The sequence below is a fragment of the Mycetomoellerius zeteki genome, unplaced genomic scaffold (genome assembly GCF_001594055.1).
Source record: "Mycetomoellerius zeteki isolate Tzet28-1 unplaced genomic scaffold, Tzet1.0 scaffold73, whole genome shotgun sequence".
NCBI lineage: Eukaryota > Metazoa > Arthropoda > Insecta > Hymenoptera > Formicidae > Mycetomoellerius > Mycetomoellerius zeteki.
This window is the reverse complement of record NW_017257753.1, coordinates 2,684,389-2,701,372: the sequence shown is the minus strand read 5'-3', so window position 1 is coordinate 2,701,372 and position 16,984 is coordinate 2,684,389. Positions and strand designations below refer to the sequence as shown.

Below are 16,984 nucleotides of genomic sequence, written 5' to 3'. Positions count from 1 at the left end.
TTAGGTAATACTTGACAATTTTCAGAAAAAATACATTATATGTTTATTAGATGTGATAAGTTTACAGATGCTTTATTTTCATTATATGTGTAATAATCTTAAATTGTTGGATTACGATTACGAAATTTTTCCATATTTATATATATATATATATATATGGTGTGGATTTAACATTATATTATGTGGATTTGACGCTCTGATTTAAGGGGATCCTAAAAATTAATTATTGCAAACATCGGCTTGTATCGGGAGGAAAATTAAAAATATCATTTATTTTTGGCATACAGCTGTCATCTGACGATAATATTTGCTACTAGAATGTCAAAACTTTTTGCAACATTGCTTGTTATGTTTGAGTTTTCTGTATAATTATTTTGATGGTTCTTCAAAATTATTTTCCAATCTGTATCTATATACCTAAGTTTTTAAAGACTTCAGCAAAATTATTCTTTTTTTGTATGCTTAGTTGTGCGCAAATTATAACACAAAGAATATAGAAGTAAAGTCGCATCGATAACAGTCTTTATTGTATAATGTCAATTAAGTGTTATCCAGTTATTCTTACAAATGGATCGATTACTATTCGTTGAATTATCTATCGTGAGTTCGTACACAAAAAGATTTTGTTAAAAGATCTAAAATTTAGCGGAATACAGATCTGAAAACAATTTGGTTGGACTATACCAAAATAATTATATTGAAAACTAAAAAATTATGAGTAATGCTGCAAAAAATTTTGAGATTCTAGCAATCAGTTTGAATTTTCAACAAAATTATACTTTCAGATCTGTATCCAGTAAAATTTTAGATGTTCCATCAAAACCATTCTTTCCGTATAATCGCGTTACATCGCAGAGGGAAGATACGGCCGAAGCGAGAATCAAAGTGGTAAAGGCTGTATGCCTCGATGCACGTGGGGATAATCGCCTCCCCCAAGGAATGCACCGATGCAAATCTGCATTCTACGGATGGCGCGAATGCCTGCGGCGGCGCGTGGTTCCCATATCTCACGGCATCCGGAAACTTTGCAATTAACACGAAAACCCGACACGGCCGATGCGTGGGAGGCCGATAATGAATTTGGTTCAAAGTGAGCACCCCCGATATATCCGCACGCATAATGCATGCATGTAAACGCTCGCGTAAATAGACCCGCGTTACGAATCGATGGGATTTCCATAAGGAGGTAGTATCGGTACTCACGATATTAGCATCGTGAGTTTTATTGCAATCGTAAAAGATGTCTGCCGCAAGATTTATTGTGTTTACTGTGTAAACATTTGGAAATACTGGGAATATGATAGATAGCAACCTTAGCAATGTTCCAACGCATTAATCATTCGTATATTTGTACACGCAAACTCCATATAAATAATTACAGCTGTTCCGAATTAATAGCTATAATTTTTACGAAAAAAAAAAAAATAAATATAATTCTCTTCCGTTAACTTTTTTAAATATTATGTTAATCTAATAATGTATACTTTTTTTCAAATATTTTATAAGAACGACACTCAACGCAATAAAGTTATTTATTTTAAATGTCTGAATCTAAATTCGTTGTTCTGAATATTTTTATCAATGTCTATTCATAAGCCGCGAAATATGTGTTTGAAAGTTATCTTCTTGAGAGTTTCGCTTCCCGTTCTCTCATACATATCTCCATTAATTACGATGTGTTGAAACTCGATTTCGCGCGGAACTCAGAGGATGCTCGACCCCACGGGGTTAAGAAATTAGCCATAGCGGCACAGCGCGCTGCGGTGCGGCGTGGCTTACGAAGCGAAATAACGACGAGTAGCTCCCAGAAATGCGAAACACGGTGGGAATTCACGTAAGCGCGATCGTCCACGAGCCACAAAGTCGTAACCTGCAGTGCCATCGGCTACACGGGACAACTATGCACGTGCGCAACTATGCACGTGTGCTATGCTTAAGAAACAAGGAAAGAGAACGAGAAAGAAGGAAGGGAGATGGGAGAACCATCGTTTGGTCCAGTATATCTCTCGGTAGCTAACGCCACTCTGGTCGTTAGTATCTATCTTCTCTGCGTCTCTTATCCTTCCTCTGGTGTTCCGATCTAGATTTGCTCCACTATGCTTTGCTCCGTTTCGCCCGGATCTCCGACTTACTCAAATCTTCATTATTTATCGTCTAATTATAAAGTTGAAAATTGAGAAAACCATGCAATGCACCGATTCTTCAATTCATTGTATTAACTTACGACAATAATTGAATTTCTGAAAATTAAAAAAAATTTTTTGAAAATATACGAATAAAGTGGTTTTATTTAAAAAATTAGCTAGGTCTGAAAATAATTTTATTTCGACCATAAAAAAAATTATTTAAAACACTAATAATGTTTTTGGCAATCCTGCGAAAAGTTTTAACATTCTAGCAACCATTTTAAGTCTTACATAATTATTAAATTTTAATGGTCCAAACAAAATTGTTTTCAGATCTGTATCCAGCTAAATTTTTAGATATTTTAGCAAAACTGTTCTTTCCGTGCATGAAATAAAATCTTTAAAATTGTTTGAGTATACTTCGAGGTTTTACTTCGGAATCCACAAGATTTCTTGACAATTCATAAAACGCGGCCACAATTGCGACATCATAGAACGAAGTCGAATGTCCATAAAGAGCAGCAATGTCGTTACGACATATTGTTGAGTTTGCGCGCCATAGTATTATTAAAGAGACTAGGTAGAGTGGAGAATTGGCAAACTTATTTTGCAGCAACTAACCGACTGATTTAATTTAACGGAATGGATTTGCTAATTAGCGCAAAGTATTATTACGATGCGATAATCGTGAAACGCGCCGATTGGAAATTGCGATCAAGTACAAATTATTATAACCGTAGGTACAAAGTGCAAGCAAACACTATGGAATCTTATCAACACACTTTAATCGCGATAGCCTTATCCCTTAACGAGCATTCCTGATCAGTATCCCCGTTATCGATCCTGGAAATCACGTTCGGAATGTAGCTGTGTACTCGTGATTATATATTTTATTGTACAAAGGTAGCATCGGGTGCACAAACAAATAGAAATACTAAAATACACGAAAACTGATTACGAAACGAGAAAATATTAATTCCCAAACGATTTTAAATTCATCGAAGTGGAATAAAGAAGGCGGAGCGAAGAAACAAAATAAATGCCAAAATAGAATCGGCTAGAAAATAAAAGGTACCTATTATAAGAACGGAGGACAGACGCTAACCACGATGGCACTTAGCTTAGTGAGAAAAGGAAGTATAAAGGATCAAATTCCATTATAATTTTGTCTCGCTCGACACGTACGTTGTTTACGTAAGGAATATAAGACGATAGATCATCATAGAATCCCTCCCCGAGGGATTTGTCGCATCGCGAATTTAAGTTATTTCCATGCCAAAATACAATGTTGCCCGAAATCTCAGTGGGCATATCTCAATCCCGAAATAGTAGTTTAAATGTAACTACGCGCAAGGAATTTAATCATTACTCATCAACGTCGGTGTAAAGCAGAAAACAACGGCAGGAAGCAATGCCACAAGTGTAATTTTCATTCAACGCTGACTAATTCTAACAAGACGAGAGATCGAAGGAAAGAGGGAGAGCTGCCAATTTAACATTCGTTGACGATTCGAGGGAACCTGAACGAATTACGAGTTCAGCAGCAGCACTGAAGTAACAAATCCCACCGCGGATGAGCCATTATGCTCAAAGGCAGTGCGCCAGGCATTTCGCCGGCACATTGGCTGCTTTGAATTCAGATTGCACGGCCATGCGGCCTCCGCGTTTTTGTTCTTCCTCTTTCGCAGGCAATTTATGCAATCTGGCCCGCGTCGTGCGCGTATTTATAACCGCCGGCCCTTTGTGTGTTAATTTGTATTCGGGTATCTTGCGCGAAGAACGAACCGTGAACTTCTCGATCTTTTTGATCGATCCAAAGCACCTTCGCATTTTTGCATCTGCATTTTGCGATTTACAGAAAAGCAGGTTTTAATCGACATCAACCTATGCGTAATTAAAAGTATGGTTATGTTAATTAAAAATTTTCGTAAAAATAAAAATATTATTTAAAAAGACAACGTATCCAATGTATAAGATGTCTATTTTAATCTTGATTATGTTATTGTTTTAAAAAAAAATTTGTATATATTAATAAAATAATGCTAATAAAAACAGAATCGAATTAATTTATTCCTTTAATTAACACCCTGTTATAATAATGATTATAAACATTATTTTATCTTTAAAAGGACCAAAAAAACGTGTGATATGTGCAGGATAAATAACGCAGCAGGAAAGATCCGCGCCACAAGTTGGGGCGAGTGATCGACTTTGATCTCTGCGGTTTTTATAGAAGCATGCCGCGTCACGACTTGAGCTTTCGCGGCTGTCGCGGCTCCTCCGCGGAAATCCCACAGAAATTGGAGCGAGATGCTGTTGAGAGATGGGAGAATTTCACGAGCGAGCGACTCACCGAGGTGCAACGCACTCGTTCGAATAAAAGTTCCACGAAGAGGAGGCCGCTCGCTCGAATTGGCCCTTAATTTCTTCCCCATAACTAAGGAGGCACACTTTATGACCGGCGGTACCCTTTTTCTGTTGCAGCGTTAAAGGTGAAGCTCATGCTGAGGCGACCCATCAATCAGCTGGTTGCGCAAGGCATCATGCCACGTAAGTGTTGATCCGCTTGTTTATTACACCGTTTATATACATTTTTTTCCTCTCTACGCCGCGGAAAATTGCGCCTGTACGACTCAGGGCTGTTAAAACTCTCGCTGATACTCGCGATGATCAACGTAACTTTCGTTACGACCGTCATTGAACGTCATTGCCGGCTAGTCTCTGCGGTCTTAAAAACGTCTTCGCTCACACGTGGGATCGATTGATACACGCACGAGTTAATTATCACGCCATTCTCAAGGATACGTAAGAAGTATAGGACTGATATCTAGGACACATCTAGATTGTGGTAAATTGCTTCGCAACAATTAAACAAATTGACAATTAGCTGTCGTTTTTTGTGAGTTTTAAAGCGAAACAAATTAGGTCGCTTTTAAGTCGGTCAATTAATCTTGTAATAATTAAATCAATCATTCTAAAAAAGATAAATAAAGTTTTCAAGAGAAATTAAGTTTTCTTTCCTAAAAAATACAATAAATTTGTATTTTTTAAATATCACTTCTTTTATACTTCGAAAGTGACAACTAAAAAAAAACAATTTCGAGTTATTACCATGAATGCGTTAAGTAAATATTATCTTATTAATTATCAAAAGTGAACTTCATAAAAAATTGTCAAAATCGTCATAACTCAAAAAGAGTGATTTGTTTTAAGATGGAACTAAAATGATATAAATAATATTTGATTATATTAAGAATATATTTTTTTTATGTATATCATTTGATTAGGCAATAATTTTCTGTCAAGTTGAAAAATAATTTTCCCTCCTTTCTGAGAAACTTAATTATTTGAGTTGTATCACTTTTAAGGTAATAAGGAGCAATATGCAAATATAATATATCTATAGTTGTTTAAAACTTTTTATGAATATATTTTAATAGTCAAAGAATATTCGTCATCAGTATTTTGTTTGCGTTTATATTCTTCTAAAAGATGTAAATACATTTTTTTTTAATTTTCTCACAACGCTGTTTTCTGCATGAAACAAACGATTCGATCATTTTTCCTCATCACACCGTGGACTAAAATGAAGAAACAAAAGTAAAAACGTTCGCACGGCGTATGGTGTTCGCCCTCGCATCCGAAATCCCGAAGCGATCAACAGCAGTCTAGTTGCCCGGTAGATTTACGATGGATACCAAATGTTTACCAGAACGAGAGCACGAGCATCCAGTAATTATTTGGGTCACACCCTAAAATATTGCTCTTGTTACCGTGTGCGCGTTGGCGCGTTTATGGCGCCCGGTATATATCGTCGGCTTGATGAAAATACGCGGTGCGTTTGATAGGCCTCGTTCAATTTTACACGCAAAGTCGCGTGCACATGCATTTTCATGCCGCGCAGGGTTCATTCATCTGCGACTTTCTGGGGCTTTAAAATTAAGCCCCGTATATACATTCGTACGCCTGAAAATAATAGTTGTTTTCGCAGAAGCCGGCTGATTACGTTAAAAATCCATTACATTCAGAAATTGATAGGTTCCCGCGAAATGTTTTTCTGAACCGAAAAATTTCTTCCTCTAATATTTCTTTTTTTTTTACTACTACTCTTTTTACTTGACAACGCTATTTAAATATTATACAAAATCTAACGTCTTAATCTTCTCATACTATTTTGAAAGATATTTTCAGTTTTATATTCTTTATTTTCTACTATATATTCGTAGCTAGTAATTTATTATTTTATTATTATTTTAGACATTGCTTTTTTATAAGTATGTTATCTTGAATAACTATTATTTTAATTTACTTCAATCTTCATTGCAATTCATTAACTATGTATTTCTTAGCTAGGAATTTATTAGTTTATTTCGTCTATATATATATATGCGCTATTATTTTTATTATATTTTATAGACTTAAACTTTAAGGTGGCATTATGTTGATCACCTTTTGAGGTGCATTTTCCCCTATTTTATTCTATTCTGTATATTAATTCATATTACTCTTATTATATTTACACTTCAATAAAATTATTGTTCTTATTTTACACTTATAAGATTACACATTTAAACAAAAATTTAATTGCTTCTAAATTTTATTAAATATTATATGAATATTACACTGAGAAAAAATATCTTAATTTCAAAGAAATATTTCTTTGAAATTAAGATATTTTTTTCTCAGTGTAGAGATACTGAAAATTATTCACTGAAAGAGTAAAACATGTGAAGAGTTATAAATGCTGAGAATGCTAAGCATGCAAAATTGAATGCAATTATATAATAATACATTATGTTCACGACGGTATTAAATATCCGCCAAATTTGTTGCTTCTCCACAATGAAATGTGCGCCAAATCGTACATCATCATGCGTATTGCCATCGCGAATACAACGAGCAAGTGCAAATACAAATAGACCTACACGTTTTTCTCCCAGGATGTCAATCGTCGTGTAAAGACAGCAGTGTCTCTTGTTTTATTTGCCGAATCTTGAGCCTATTCCAACCGCGGAAAGCGACGTTTATTACGGAAAGCGGCAAATTAACGACGTCCCTCGGACGGTTCGTCTGAGATTAGAATAGTCATGGCAAGGACGTCAGATGTCTTTGGAACACATCTCAAACATCTGACTATTTTGTTCCCGAAGGGAAATAACAAAATACTCTAAAAAATATTGGTGTAGATTTAACTCTATGCGGCATACATTTTTCTATCAGTCCAATTCCAACGAAACTTGATACTCCATAGATTTTTAAGAAAAATTAATGTGTGATACCATCACACTTTACAGGGAACCCAAGTATTATAAAAAAAATACATAAAAAAAATTTGTAAAAATTATAAAAATACCGAATAGAGAAATATTAACATTGACATGATATGGATTTAAAATCTCTGGTGTTTATTTAGGTTGTTTAAAAAAACATTCAACATCTATATGGTAGATAATACACACATCATACTGAGTAAAAAAGCTTTAGTAAACATAGAAAAACTCAACTGTTTCTACGATATAAACAATTTTGTATGTTAGTATCATAACTGACTCATTGACTTTTACGTGTTATATGCAACATGAAGATTTATCTAAACGTTTAGAAACCGCGTTCTGAATATTCTGATTCAATTTCCGTACACGCTTTATAATGAAAAATTTTACCGGGAATCAGTAAGTTAACATCAACCAGCCGTTACAATTGGATGAGAGATCATCTCATTGGACTTGTAATTCTCTCAAATAGGCTATCAGTCACATTTATCTTAATTTCTCTCTTTTTACGTCGTATGCAACACGTAGAAGAGACAAGAAGGCAATTATGATATTAACATATAAAACTGTTAATATCTCAGAGCTTTCAATCTATGTTCATGAAGGTTTTTTTAGTCAGTATGGTGTGTACTATCTATCATATAAATGTTGAATATTTTTTTTAACACTTCGTGTATTAATACCATCAAGAACTTAAAACCCATGCTGTTAAATTCAGATCATGTTGGCGTTAATAATCACGAACAAAATGGGAATTATGTAGACACCGCATAATGTTAAATCCGATATTTTTTAGTGGCTTCGAAAAGGAAGTGACGCCAACACGCGGCGACTCACGATCGCAATTACTTGAGAGAACAAGGCAAGAAACATACGTATTGCGAAAAGATGTAAATTATAGATCGGTCCATAAGTGGATCTCATAGCAGCATCCCACTTTAGTGCGATCCTCTGCGCGAGAGATCAAAAACCCCTACCTCCCATTGCTTTTTTATTTTCCCTTCGTACCTTCACAAAAGTACCGTAAATTCTCCGTAACGAGCCGAAGAGTAATATTCGACGAGGAACGCGTTGCATCTCTCGCGGCCGCGACGACGAGCAAGGGAATTACATCCACGATTAATCTCGAAGACGCTAAAAAAAACTGGCGACGGGGAAAGAGCCGGACGGCGTGCCCCGTTCCACGACTGGCTGGAAACTTACGGCACGCGGTTAAAATACCAGGGCGCCCGTGTATTTTCACATTTCCGCTGCCGACATCGGCGACGCGACCGTAGGTGGGTACGTGCCTTTTATTCCGCGTAATGACGACGTCCACGTCTGCATGAGTCGCACCGACAGCATCCGCGTCCGGAAATAGTGATAGGGACACATTTCGGGGATCATTTATCCACCGATTTAACGGCGTTGAGGAATGCGGGAGCCTGGGGACGTGTCATGTTAACACCAAAATGCTGCCTTTGAGAACCATCGTTCCGGAAATTGATGCCTGTTGCATGCGTCACGTTGCGTACCAAGAAATTCGGCGTTTATTCGTCGCTTCTTCTTTTTTTTTAAAGAAAAGTCCATTTGATCAAAAGACCGAAAATTGCGATCTAAAATTATACGAATGAGAAAGTAATGACAGCCCTGTTTCGACTTCTTTCAAAGCTACTCGAAGTAGCTTTCACCGCGACGTTTCAGCGCAATGTCGCGCTTAAAATTAATCACGCCCGGGCGGGCAAATAAAGTACGATATAAAAGACATGAATGTTTTTCCTTGCACGCGCAGCGTTGAAGACGCCACCGGCGTTTCACGAGCAACGGAAGCAGCTGGAAAGGGCGAAGACAGGCGATTTGCTGAAGGCGAAGATCCAGCAGAGACCAGGCAGAGACGAGCTGGTTCGGCAGCACATCCTTGAGGATGTAGGTCACGTGGATCCGAGTCTGGCGGAGCGTCAGCGAATGCTGAAGAAGGCCAGGCTAGCCGATCAACTCAACGATCAGCTCAGTCATCGACCTGGACCGCTCGAGCTCATCCAAAAGAACATCCTTCATACTGAAGAGCCCATCGAGAGGGCGGTCAAAGGTATCTCGCGATAGCATCCATAAAATAATATTATATAGGACTCTCAAACTGATTGCTAAAATATCATAACTTTTTCCTACATAATTGTTTTAATGGTTTAACAAAATTATTTTTAGATTCGTATCTAGTTAAATTTTTAAATACTTCAACAAATACACTTTCGTTTTTTCCGTGTACATATCAACACGATTTTTCATGATTAAATTCTCCCCCCAGAGGGTCACATTCCCTTCAAGGCCACCTGCGAGGGGCAGGTGACGAAACCCCAGCACCCGGACCACTACATCACTTTCGAGGATGACTCCCAGAGCTCGGAGGGTGTACCTTCACCACAGCTGGAATCGCGATCATCGGACGTTTTGGAAACTGCGGCCGCTTCTGCGGGCATCGTCACGGTTTCCTTGAGCATACCGTCGACCGGCGGTGCCGTTGTGGTCTCGTCGACGTCTCCCGTTTTCCAACAGACGTCTACGGAATCGACGATACAGACGTTCGCCGAACTTTGCAACACTGTTGTAGGAACGCAGCAGCAACAGGGTCAGCAGCAAGTTCCGCAGGGTCAGCAACACATGTCTACGCAGGTAAGTTTTAGCGCAAGAAAACAATAATTAATACAAACATTCATCTTTTCATTGGGTTATATATCGACACGCGTCATTGAGCTCTATCTCTCATACCTAGAATTAGCAGTTTTTCGAGCTTAATCTCTAAACAATTTAGGCAATGCGTTAACCAAGCGCAACGAAGATTAATCGCGCAATTCCGATATTTAAAAGGTCGCCACAATTATGTCAATAGCGACCGATACCACGTGTCAGTCGCATTGTGGAAGTTTGAAAAACCACCGGATGACCTCTCTCTCTCTCTCTCTCTCTCTTTTAACAGGCGAGCCAAACGACGAATGGCCCGTCGACGACCCTCCTACCATTGGCGCCGGCGCCGAGCCCGATGTCCCTGGGCTCGACGACGTCCAGCTTGAGTCCCCTGTCTAACATCTCGATAGCGTCGCCCCCGGCGCCGCCACCGGCGGCGATCACCCCGCGGCCCCCGCCGAGCCCGATAGCGACCGCCGCCGTCCCCACGTGCCAAAGGAGCGACGCACCCGGGAAGGACAAGAACAGAAAGAAGTCGAAGACCAAGAGCCAGCCCAAGACCCGCACGATCAAGTTCCACGAGTATAAAGTAAGTTCACTTTCAATTTATTGTGTCAACATTTCGGCGACGAGAACAACTGTGTCATTCTGTGTGACTTGCACGAAGGAGAGCAGCATCGAGGGCATACGTCGTTTTTCTTTTATCGCCGTGTTGCAAAATGATACTGTTGGTTCTCTCGTCGGGAGGTATCGATTTTATTACGCAGGGCATTATGTCTTCACAGAACAGCTATTGAATTGCGATGGAAGTTATTAAAGGGTATTCTCAGAGCATCGAGATTCTGACATCACTGTTCACGCTTACCGATCCATCGCGTGAATCATTAAACGTAATAGATATTACATAAGACAATTCGATTGTTGATCGATTAACATTATTTTCTCTTAATATTTAAACAAATAGTAGTTTTGTAATAATACAATATTAAATACAGTAATTAAATCGGCGGTAATTTAAATTGATTTCTACATCACAAGCATTCGAAGTCATATCGCTTCGATCCTTAATTTCGTAATTAATTTAGAACGATAAAACATTGATCTAAAGATTAGTGGATATTATTACTGAAACGGAAATTTATATAATGCTACCCTTTTTCTTCTCTCTTCCTTATTATGTATTTTCTTTTTAGTACTTTTGTTTGGTACATCGAAATTATTCGGTTTAAACTTAAATTACTCGACATTGCTAAATTATTCGGTCATAAACTCGAGCCAAAAGATTTTACCGGAAATGCTCCGCTCACTCGCGAACTAGTAGTGAGTTCGATGAGCGATGAAACGAGAGGTGCAAAGTAGTTTTTAATCCGAAGCACGGCCAGAATGTACACAGAGGCGCGCGATAATTATCGTGTACCCGGGACGGACGACCGGGTGGCACTACAAACTAGTGGCGAAGTGTTCGCCGGTCAGCGTGGGCAAAAAAACGGAGGGCCGCATTTCGGCGTGGCAACCAGCAGCGGGGCAAAAAAACAAGACGGGCAAAAAGGACGACACGAGAGCAAGAAGAGGTGGTCGTGGAGGAGAAGGAGGAGGAGAACGAGGTAAAAACGAGTACGGAGCATGGACCGTGAATCTCGGCTCCCGTGGGCCGCCGCAGAGAACGGCGAAGAAGCGTAGAGAGTCCCGGTCTCTCGGGACCCGGAGGAACCTCGGAGGTAGATCGTATCGGGTGATTAACTCTCGCGATCTCCCCAGAGCGGGGCTCGGAGCCCCACCTCGTTAGCTCTGAGTAATTCGAGCGCTAATTGCACCTAAGAGCGAGGAAGTCAGGGAGCGGGCTGCGCGGGGTCTTCTCCCCCAGACCCCGATAGACGCCGAGCCGAATCGAGCCGCCGGGCCCCGAACAGCGCGCGGGCCCCAAAACATCCGAGATATAGCATGGCCGGTGTGAAAGCGAGCCGGGAATGGGCGTGCAAATGAGGGCGCAGAAAACATCTTGATGTATCATTTATCACTCGGCCTGGCCTGAACCGGAGAACTACGTCACCTACCTACCTACCTACCTACCTTGGTCTCCTCTTCACCGGGCGCCAGACAGTGATGTCAGGAAAATATATCTCAAATCTTCACGGGTCGCGAACAACGTTACGTAAAGCGAGATGCATAAAGGCGGGGTTTATTCGGGTTGCGAATCGTGTACAACTTGTTATAATAAATGATCAAGCGCGCGTTGCATTTTTTATATTTTCCTTACGTAATGATTCTTGCTACAGGGACCTCCAAACGCGCAGAAGACGCCAGTGTTGTCTAACACTTCCGGTCTCGGCGGCGCGCAGCCCGGTGAGACTAGTTATGAACTACTTCTGCAGCAGCAACAGTTGTTCCTCCAATGGCAGCTCGAGTGGCAGCATAAGGTACTGATGCATGCATTATAGCACGCGCATTACAGCAAAACTTTTTACAAGCGAAAAGTATTATATTATATATCTATCTCATAATTTCAGATAAATAATTTTTGTTTATTTCTTATTATTTTTAAAAAAAACTTGTACCATTTCTCCCAAATTATTTGCTTTTTAAATTCATAAAGATAGATTAAAAAATCTTTTTCTCCTTTTAATTTAGTATCCTCAGATCATCTTGCCGGCTGCGCAGAAGCCGCTATCGCTCACAAGTAGCAGCGCGAGCGATGCTGGTAGTATAAGTGGAAGTAGCGCAAACGCTGCCAGCCCGGCTTCGTCGAATTCTTCGAACAATCCTTCGGAACAGCCCCCACTGAGGCCTTTGGGCAAACTAGAAGATATGAAAGGTATTTGAAATCTAATTTGAAATCACATTAGAGAAAGATCGGTCGCAAGAAGCGGAAAATAATTTCGTGTGTCGCGTTTGCAGTGAGCGACCTAAAGGTGGAACTAAAACGACGGAATCTACCAGTGTCGGGCTCGAAGCCGCAGCTGATCGAGCGATTAAAGCCCTTCACAGAATCCAGCAGCAACTCGATTTCCAACTCTACTGGACCACACGTAACACACATGGGTCATATCCTGATGGACACGCCTGGCCCGATGGCGACGGATGATTCCAGCTGTCAGGTCAAGAGTCCGTGCTCTATTGTGAAGGACGAGCCGAGCAGCCCGCGAACGGCCTCGCCCCACAGTAGCGAGCACGACGACCCGTTGAGTCCGCCAGGTAAAACATCATCTCGATATCTCTTCGTTAGATTGAGCGCCGCTTTAAGTGTTTGGTGTGCGCGCGAGAGGCGATGAGACTTTCGAGCGAGGCTGTTGATTCGAGAGACAGTACACGTGGGTGTTTTTACGACGCAGTTCGTGTTTCAGGAGATGATATCATCAAGGTGCAGAGGAAACGGATAGAGGAATTACAGCGCGCGCTGTATAAGTCGCAGCAACAGCTTCAGCAGATTCGTCAGACACAACCAGCCACGGTGCGCGCCGAGAAGCTGGCACTTCAGCAACATATACACAACAAAATGCAACAACAACAATTGGCTTTACATCTACAGCAACTTCAGCACTTGCAGCAGCAGCAGCAGCAACAACAACAACAGCAGCAACAGCAACAACAACAACACAGCCAACAACAAACGCAACCGCAACAAGCTACGATTCATCAAATCAACGCGAAAGCGAGTCTTGCAGCTTTCCTGCAAGCGCAACCAAACAATGCCACTGCTATTCTTGATTCTGCGACTCTGACCGCGATTAACAACAAGAAGAATCAGTCTAAAAACAGCACTACTGTCCAAATACCTACGGCTATCGTCCTGAATTTGGCAAAGCCGACAAAGCTGAATGGCTCACTTCTTGGTGCTCTCGTAGCGCAAGCGCAGGTTCAACAGCAGCAACAACAGCAGCAACAACAAACAACAACTACTACTGAAGACATCAAACCACCGCCACCGCAGTACGACGAAGCTGCTAAGTTGCTGAAGGTACGCGCGCGCGCGCAATTATTTTTTATTATAATTCTATAATCAGTAATAAATAATAAAATGTAATGTTCAAATTCTTCTAACACTGTGAATAACTTGTCGCATTTTATTTACAGGTCAAAATCGAACCAGTCCAAAAGAGTCACATAAAAAGTCAAGTAGTTGACGACGTATTGGAGATTCTGATCAAGAATGGCGAACTACCACCAAGTGCCGCGCAAGATCCAGCCACTCCCACGACTCCAAATCGCCAGCTACAGCCAAATCTGGTCTTCACCGCGCCGGCAGATAGTCCGACTCAGTCGTTAGTTTTTACGGCCGCCAGTCCAATGAGTCCAATTAGTCCGATACCGATGGAGGTGTCTCAGAGTGGTTGTCCGAGTCCATCGACACCGGCACCTCCGCCACCGCCGCCATTACCATTAACCGCGTTCTCCATTCAGTTACCTACTGCACTTCAACAACTACAACAGCAGGAAGAGATTAGCTCCTTCGGCACGGATCTGCTAACCTCCGAGGCCGAGCTGGACGCCGCGATGTTACTCAGTCCTCAATCAATGCAGCAAGCTTCCCCAGATCCTCAACCGCCACAAGAAGTGACTCCGGATAATGCAAATTTGGATCTTAAAGTACGTTTCCTTAGAGAGGAAATTTATTAAGAAGAAGAAAACTATTTTTTAACTATGTGTTAATCAAAATAATTATGATATAATTAACAAAAATACAGATGGCAGTTATTCAAATTATTGTTATATTTTTCAGGAACTGGGATTGGACTTGGAAACATTGGATCCAATGGACTTCGGTCAACTGGATTGCGACATGCCGATGGATATGGACGATCCCGATTGGTTAGATTCCCTAATGCCGCAATCGCCACCGCCTTCTATGACAATGCCATCGTCCAACCATCAGTCTAATACTCCATCAATCAGTCTCTCATCCACAGATATCTACGACCCATTATTAGGCAGCAGTCAGTACTCGTTTGATCTCTTTAACATGGAGGACTCTGACTTCAAGATGTCGTCCGACTTATCTCCAATGACCTGGGATAAGGTAGACTTTGCGACCTAGCCCGAGATACTCTCTTACAATCCGGCGTTATGTACTTAATTCTCGGCAGGTAATCAAAAGTATAATTCGAGATAGACAAAGAAAAGCGAACAGTGATTGTGTTGCTTGAGGTCTGTCCGATGCATTTTATATAAGCTATTTCGTGACATCCTTGTCTCTGATGCATCTTGTAACCGACGTTACGAATGTGTACTTATACGCGCGCGTCACGAGAAGTGTTGATTTCGAAGGTATACCTACTTTAAAAAATAGGTACATAATCGCGCGGATCGTTATCGTAATTAACAATTAAGAACGAGAGAAGGCTGTCGAATTATGGACCAGTGTTTGACATACGTGTCATCTTTCGGTCTTCTTCGATCAATGAGCGCTAACGCATGTCATTCTTTTGATTGATGGTCTCTATCAGAAAAATATTTACATATATAACACTTATATGTACATAAAATGTTTTTCTTCTTGGAATTAAAATCTGAAATAGCGATATGTGTGCGTGCATGCCGCTCGTATATAAAAAAGAAAAGGACCTAAATCAACTTTCAAAATTCTCCCAAAGAGTCAGCTTACGACAGGTTTTTTAAGCTAGTTTTTACTATCCAGTCGTGTGTTGCTTGGGTTTTAATAACTGCGAGAAATAGCGTGTGTGTCAAATCAAGGAGACGAGAAAACATTTGCATATATGATCCCCTCGGATAATCCTGTTTCCAAATGCCTGCCCCTCTCCCGCAACCGTAATTAATCGTAACATAACTTTGCATAATTAAACACTTACAGAATCTAATATAACAATAATTATTGTAAAGATATACATACATACGCATATATACATACGTATACACATATGTAAAATATACTTCTACGTGCGCCTGACGTCTACGAATCGTGTAACGTTTGAATACGCGAGTTCGGGGGCCTTCCAGCGCAGCTATACATATTTTCTAAGCCACAGAGCATGTGATGTTAGGAATTATTGCGTATTTTAATCGATAATCATAATAATAGCGATGAAATCGTAGGAATGGCTGCGCGCGCGAGCGAGCTACACAATCGTCACCGGGATCGGTTGCCACGGCGCGGTCCTTCGATCTTTCCACCGCGACTAGTAATCTTTTTGTTGTTTTGTGACATTCCATGTTTCCAAACTGTATGAACAAGAGAGATCGAAGCCACGCGTGTCGCGAGCCGCAACCATTACGCACATCGCACGACGGGCGATCGCTACGTAATCGAAGGATTTCGTCTCGGAACATTGTGTCGACAAACGAGAGTTGTTTTGTGTGTTAAAAAAATAAACGTCGTTCTGTCCTGTTCTGAGACGTTCCTCGGAGACCAAGCGGCTTCGGACTTTGACATAACGACGAGGGACCGCGCTGCCGAATTCGGTAACGAGAACTTGTGTGTATTTGTGTGAGTGTGTATGTGTGTGTGTATGTGTATTTGAGTGTGTACATGTATATGTGGGAGATATATCTTAAGTTCGGATCTACAATAGGTGTTTTAAACCTTAAGCCATAAGAAATTGACCAATTACAGTCAAATTCGAGGAAAATAATCAACTATGATTCATCCATTTCTTATGGCTTAAGGCTTATAACTCTATTGTAGATCCGGGGTAAAGAGCGTGATTGCTTGCCTGATGAAATGCAAGGGAATCTTTAATTGTGACAAAACAAATGATGAATCGTATTTTTGGATGAAAGTTACCCAAAAATATTTGTACTTTGAGTAGATGTATGAAAGATATCTGAATATTATATTTACTTCTATTAATTTTTCATATACTTGACTTTTTATCTAAATTACTTTTTATACAGAATATCCCGAAATTCGAGGATAATATTATTGCAGCTTGAAACTTCGTGTCTATGTCTCTATAAGATAATACGTAATGA

The 16,984-nt window shown here is 40.3% G+C and overlaps 1 protein-coding gene across 3 annotated transcripts in view; it reads left to right on the top strand.

Annotated features, from left to right (window-relative positions):
- Positions 1-15,502, top strand: part of LOC108729383 (Myocardin-related transcription factor) — a 210,796-nt gene extending 195,294 nt beyond the window's left edge. The window contains exons 5-14 of one of the 3 annotated variants that reach the window (XM_018458457.1): positions 4,611-4,676; positions 9,171-9,467; positions 9,684-10,048; positions 10,353-10,649; positions 12,337-12,477; positions 12,689-12,872; positions 12,956-13,252; positions 13,402-14,015; positions 14,132-14,644; positions 14,778-15,502. In XM_018458457.1, coding sequence (XP_018313959.1) covers positions 4,611-4,676; positions 9,171-9,467; positions 9,684-10,048; positions 10,353-10,649; positions 12,337-12,477; positions 12,689-12,872; positions 12,956-13,252; positions 13,402-14,015; positions 14,132-14,644; positions 14,778-15,092 — 3,089 coding nt within the window. In that variant the 3' untranslated portion in view covers positions 15,093-15,502. Of the gene's footprint in view, positions 1-4,610; positions 4,677-9,170; positions 9,468-9,683; positions 10,049-10,352; positions 10,650-12,336; positions 12,478-12,688; positions 12,873-12,955; positions 13,253-13,389; positions 14,016-14,131; positions 14,645-14,777 lie in introns of all 3 variants that reach the window. The other 2 variants (XM_018458456.1, XM_018458459.1) reach the window with 2 other exon arrangements.
- The last annotated feature ends 1,482 nt before the right edge of the window (positions 15,503-16,984 follow it).